Source organism: Quercus lobata, chromosome 6 (assembly GCF_001633185.2).
Source record: "Quercus lobata isolate SW786 chromosome 6, ValleyOak3.0 Primary Assembly, whole genome shotgun sequence".
Taxonomy (NCBI): domain Eukaryota; kingdom Viridiplantae; phylum Streptophyta; class Magnoliopsida; order Fagales; family Fagaceae; genus Quercus; species Quercus lobata.
In genome coordinates this window covers 4126528-4132909 of record NC_044909.1, presented here as the reverse complement: position 1 = coordinate 4132909, position 6382 = coordinate 4126528, and the positions used below count along the sequence as shown (strand labels likewise).

The window sequence follows — 6382 nt, the reverse complement described above, 5'->3', positions numbered from 1 at the left end:
CCTAGACCAATAAGAACATATGGATAAGACAAAAGAGGAGCAAGAGAATTGCAGTTTTAACCTAGCCTGTAAACCATCTAGTCCTAATTTTCAGGGACTATTTGGCAGCACCAGCTTTGCCCTTACATTCAGAATCGTGGCCCAAATATTATTTCAGCTGCAACCTTGTGCAGAAGTGGCTATTAAACTGCAAACAAATGGTAGTTGCTTGCTGTGCCACAAGGAATCATATACTGATTCAAAGTGACAATAATTAAAGAAAATGACAAAATATATGAAACCTTTAATAACAATAAATAAGGGAAAAAAAATTCAAAATCAAACATAAATAGTATTTCACTCCTGCTTATATACATAATGTCCAACAACTGGTATCTCTGTATTAACTGTACCCATTTTGCAGTATATTTCAAATTTTGATCAGCAGCATCTGAATCTAAGCATAGTGTCTACAAAGATGATTACTCGTAATCCTTACAACAAACCAAAAGCTATCTGTCCTGTGGTGCTAGACCTCTCAGAGTTTCATCAAGTAGCCCTCCCATCTTCATTGGAAGCATTATAAAGAAATTCATGCCAAAAAGGGAAAAAAAATCATTCAAGTTAACTCATCATACAAACAAAGAAAAAGAATACGAAATGACCAATGAATATTAATTGCAGCAGTAAAAATAATAACAATTGTACAGGTAAGACAACAAACATATATAGTAGCACGAAATCTGTTCCAAACACCATCTAGGGCAACAACAAATGCTTCATTGAGACAATGACTAACAGAAGCATTCATTAAACTCAATATAAAAATTTCATTGTTAAAAATAATTCCATAAAACATAACCAATTTTCAACACTTAACTTTCATAACCTTTTTTAACACCATATCACAGTCAGCAAATTATTGCATACACAATCTCCATGTAACCCTTAAAAGATTCCAGACAGAGAACAAACATTATTTTACATTCTTCATGTATATTTTCCACTCAACTCAAGGTTATTATTCAATTTTATTAGCCTTCAGATGGAAGGACTGACAAAGAAGTCACATACAAGGATTTGAATACTTTCTGAATGGGAGAATGGTTGTGCAATATGCAGCAGATTCCACTCTGATGAACTAGTAGTATAAAAACCACAATCCCACATCTAGAATAATAAAACCCCCTTTTAGAAATTGAAAAATTTTTAAATGGAATTTACTTATTCATTATTTCTTTTACAAAGGACAACAAATTTTTATTAAAGAATGTCCTAGTTTCCAATCTATGGAAAACTCAAAGAGCAAATTGTCTGAGAGAGAGATTTTGACTACAGAAGGTATTGTGACTATTTTAAGTTCTCTGTAAATTTTCATATCAATAGCTTTGGTTATGGGAACAACATATGAGAACTAAGCAATGCAATCAACCATTTAGTCAAGTAGCAGGGAAAAAAAGGTTGGATAGTATGGAGGTGCAACTGGAGTGATGGATTTAGCAAGGACTTGCTAGTTGGAAGAATGTTAGACATCCGAATTTACAGATTTTCCATATATCTTATTGAGAATAAGGATGCCACATAGCTATTGCTGGAAGCATTCAATTACAGGCATTAAAAAGAAAGGGCTTGCCATAGTGTATGCAAAAAGCCAGAAAGTCATCAATGTTTCTAATAATGGCAACATCAACAATATCTATGCATGATTTTTGAAGTTTTGACAGGGTTAAGGGTAAACTTGTAAACGTCCATGTTCAATTCAGTAAAACAGAACAATTCTCAGCAAGTTACATGGCTCTACTTCATTTATTACATTGACGTCTTCAAAGCTTAATGGGAATGCTAGTTCAAGATGAGAGGTTGTATAAAAAAATTACAATAAATACAAATAATGTACAAAAACGACTAACCTTGAAGAGATTTTTCGTAGTCCTGTAGTTGTGTAATAAAACCAGAATTGGGACCTGCCCGTGGACGTTTGGTCTTTACATGTTCCAGAGCTTGAGATAGGTTCATTCCATGCTTTTTCATTAGATAGGCAACAACTACGGTTACACTGCAAGCCAAAATATGCAAAATAATCTAAGTTCAAAATGAAAGTTCAAACAAGATCACAATCCAAGTGCAAGCCAATTCAAGGTATAGACATGGTTTGCATCCCAATTCCACTTATTTAATGAAGCAAAATATGGTTTCTTTGAAGCATACATCTAAAAAGTTTATGCACACTAAGAGATAAGATAAGGCTTCAATCATAATTTTTTTTTTTTTAATTGTAATAACTAAAACTAATAAAATATATGAGAGAAAAAAGTAAAATCAGAAAAGAAGATAACATATCATTATAAAAACTGTAAAATCACAACACTTTGAAAGCCCATGCATCATTTATAAGGAGAGGAGATGTCATCTGGTCCAGAGACCATTGGCAAGAAGATCCCCAGAAAGAAAATAACCTAGATAGGGAAGAAAAAATCACCTTCTGGACCTTCCAACAAGGCAGTGGACCAAAACACCACCACCCAATCTTTTAGCTTCATCAATGAAATTGAAACACTCATCAAAGTACTGTTTTATATCTGTGTCTTCCCTGTCAGCAACTACCTCAAATTGCAAAAACACCGAAGATAATAATTTCAGCTCTAGAAACTCAACAAGGTTCAGAACAATGATAAGTATCAATAAATTTTGCATCAAAATACTCGTATCTTTAGGAATTAGAACTCTATAAGGTGGGAGCAATAAAAATAAATTGCAGCACTGTGAGATAAATCCACACAAAAAAAAAAAGGTGTTGGTGAAACTTGTTTAAAAAATTATTGTTGGGATGCATGTATGTACCATTAGAGTAAAACCTAAAAATCATGACAAATACAAATAAGAGACACATTACAATGCGAGAAATAGAGCAAAAACATTCTTTAAGCTAACACAAAAACAATTACTTAGATAAAAAGAGAGGGCAATGGAAAAATCTACTCAGAGAGCTATAGATTAAAGGAGAAACATTAGATATAGATACAGAGAGAAGAAAACTAAAAAACTTTAAGGTGACATCAATTCATAAAAATTATATGTTAGAATTTAGAAAACACACACATACACAATTCCAACCGAAAGAAGAAAATTTTCATACCATTGATGATTTTGTATACGAAATCATTTGGATGTCCTGGTAACAATGCACTAGCTACAGTCAATACATGTGTGACATTCAAGGCTTTCAATGCATCCTTGTTATTTGCAGCACCAACAGAACCCAAGAAAAGACCCTGAAAAATCAAGAACAAACATATAAAACAACCTTAGTAGCAAACAAATGTTAAAGGATAGAATGAAAACAAAACCAAGATGCTGAGTAACTAAGCGGTAAAAACACCAAACTGGATCATAATAACCAAATTTCAATCACCTCTTCAATTTTGCACGGAACATTGTCATCTTTAATGCATCTTGTATAATTTATAACTCGAAAAAGTGCCGCTACTTGTTTCCTGATGGACTCGTCAAACTGATCCATTGTCAACTAGGAGAATATTATACACTTGTTTCTTCTTTTTCACCTGTAAAACAGGCATAAAGTTGCTAATTTGTGATTCTCCAATAAGTTTCAGGCACAAAATTGCTAACCAACTATGTGTTTCTCCTACAATACCAATAGAGTCATGTTGTCCCACAATTTAAGAACGACAATTCAATGATTCCCCATTCTGTCACAGCAACTAAGAATGTGACAAAAGTACTACATTTCGAAAACCCACATCATCATTTTATTTCACTATTGTCCCTTGAAAAACATGTTTTGACCAAGCCAAACATACAGACACACACACAAGATTGTCTAATAGCGCATGAATCGCCAAGGGAAAAAAACAGTATCTTTATGAATCACCATGAGAAAAAAAAAAAAAAAAAAAAAAAAAAACAATGTCTTTATGAATTTTTGACTCCAGGAAACAATTTTGACACCAGCAATCTAAGCAAAACAGTAAAACAACACAAAAGAGATTAAGAAACACAACGAAGAGGCCAAATTATCATCTGGGTAATTGATGAAAATCCAAAAACAAACTTAAAAGGCAAGCATATACATATAACAGGAATGACCCATATCAAAAAATTTACTCAACAATCACTTTATAATAACTAGGATCGGATTATTCATAAAAGTAACGCGAATTTACAGGATTGCAAAATATTATTTGGAAAGGACAAAAAGGAAAAGGAAAAGGCAACAAACTTACAGAAGAAGCTCTGTATCTATTGGAAATGGGGTCTGAGAAAAGACTGAATATTTGGAGTGTAAAATTAATATCCCGTCCGTTTTTACCGCTTGCATTTGATTTGTTGATCCATATAAAAATGATTTATATAATATAGGGTTTCGCTAACGTGTAGAGTTTAGTTTTTTAGGTGGGTGTGTGAATCGGGAAAGGTCACGTCGAGGGCGGCGGGAATTTGCTTCTCTACGGTCACTCTTTATGCGGTCCTTACTTTTAGCCGCCAAGAGCCATCCGTACAAATTTGCCTACAAATTTGTTTTTTTTCCATCAACAATACGAAGAAATCTTAAGGAAATATTTTACATGGAAAATAAAATATTTTTAAGTGTTTGGCATGATAAGTAAATTTTTTTAAAAGTAAATTACTAAAAGTAATGGCTTAATGCTAAAGTTGTTGGCCTTTAGAATCGGAAATAAGAGTGGTGGTTTTAGTGACCAGATTGCCCACAATTACCATCAAAGCAGTGGTTTCTGCGATTGGACAGCTAACACCAATTAACAAAATGACGTCTTCGATTATTGAACCTTTCGCACTATTTACGATGCGGCGTCTTTGGCCACTAGATTGCCAGCATTAGTTGTCAGTGTGGAGTCTCCAAATATCGAATTGCTAGCATCGATCGCTAATGAGGCGTCTCCCACCAATAAACTGTTGGCATCGGTTACTAAAGTGGAGTCTTTGACCACCAAACTGTTGGCACCAATCGCTGTAGTGGTGTCTTCGGCCACCAAATCGATGACCTAGTAACCAGATGGGGGAAGGGAAGCCATTGTGTGTTTTTTGAAAATGTTTTACGAAATTTTCAAAGGCAAAAAATTTTACAATTTTTTATAAAGGATTTTACGGTTAACATGAAATATTTTACAAGTTTCACTATCTATTACCTGCAAACAAACACCTAAAAATGAGAAAATATTTTATATTAGAACAAACGGAGTGAACATGTGTCCTTATCGCATGTCACTTTGTTGTAGCCAAACTTTTTTTTTTTTTTTGACTTATGTATAATGAAGTCAAGCTTGGTTTCCATCCAAATCTCGAAGTTTGTTAACATGTGTTTTCTTGGCTAATGCATGAGTCATAGAGTTGCCTTGTTTCTTTGACATGTTCAAAGCTCCACCGTAGTACCTTCCTAGCTTGCCCTTGTGCATCCTCAATGATATGGTCACAAGTTGTTAGACATTTCTTTTTAACTTGGAGGAGGAGGAGGAGGAAAGGAGGGTAAAGCAGAACAGTCAAAAGAGGAAGTGTAGCATTCAATAAATTTTGTTTGGATATTTTTTAAGGGGGAGGAACAGGAGATTAGAGGCAAATAAAATAAAGCATAATTATTAATTGGATTTAAGTAAAATGAAATTAAAAACAAAATAAAACATAATTAGTAATTGGGTCATATTAAAGGGTGTCTTTAATATCACTTTTATGAGAAATATAAAAAATTGTAAAAACATCAATTACTATTTTTTTTTATATTTTTAAAAATATTTCATAAATCAATACCCTTGTTAACTTTTTCATTAATAATTTTGACACCAGAGATTAAAAATAAAATATTTTAATAAACAATGCCCCTAATTGTGGCCGACTTGTTTGTGTCAGAGGATAAAGTCATAAAACCTATAAAAAATATATTTTGGTGGGGACATCCGAATGACCAATGGAATATACAAGGTCCAATTGGGACGTACGCCATTCCTTCCCCGAGGGTCAATCACATAGAGGGAAAATTATACCGTAAAGAGAGGCCAAGACAAAGTATGATAAAGGCAAGACATGTCAAATATAAAGGAATGTATTATGTATGGATAGTTCATAGTTGGTTATGGTTTGATAATTTGGGGTGACAAATGTGTACAAACCTTTGGCATGCATAAAATCGTCTCATTCTAAATAACCCTCCATGAGAATGCCACTGTGAACAAATTTATAGAATCAGGAAATGCACCATGGAATGCCATGTGAATAGATAAAATCTTCATGCCATAAAAAGCATAAACTTTCAAAAGCATCCCTAAGTGATGTCATTAAAATCTAAAGAAAGCACACATGATACTTTCTTAATAAAACAGAAACTAAATTATTAGTTCTTGGTAGTAAACCTCGAATTCATGAGGAGTTT

At 33.4% G+C, this 6382-nt stretch overlaps 1 protein-coding gene across 1 annotated transcript; it reads right to left on the bottom strand.

The window, feature by feature from the left end:
- Positions 1-311: 311 nt before the first annotated feature.
- Positions 312-4441, bottom strand: LOC115993947 (dual specificity protein phosphatase 1-like). The gene is made up of 6 exons (XM_031117948.1): positions 4224-4441; positions 3392-3542; positions 3116-3251; positions 2459-2579; positions 1890-2035; positions 312-545 (listed from the first exon to the last, which is right to left on the bottom strand). Exons 2-6 carry the CDS (start codon positions 3497-3499, stop codon positions 529-531), a joined length of 528 nt encoding a protein of 175 aa, XP_030973808.1. The 5' UTR covers positions 3500-3542; positions 4224-4441; the 3' UTR covers positions 312-528.
- Positions 4442-6382: the final 1941 nt, after the last annotated feature.

Coding starts and splice junctions, on each gene's coding strand:
- LOC115993947 (XM_031117948.1), bottom strand. CDS start 3,499: ATGGATCAGTTTGACGAGTCCATCAGGAAACAAGTAGCGGCACTTTTT. Junction 2,580..3,115: donor CGTATACAAAATCATCAATG/GTATGAAAATTT, acceptor AATTTGAGGTAG/TTGCTGACAGGGAAGACACA. Junction 2,036..2,458: donor CTTGTTGGAAGGTCCAGAAG/GTGATTTTTTCT, acceptor TTTGGCTTGCAG/TGTAACCGTAGTTGTTGCCT.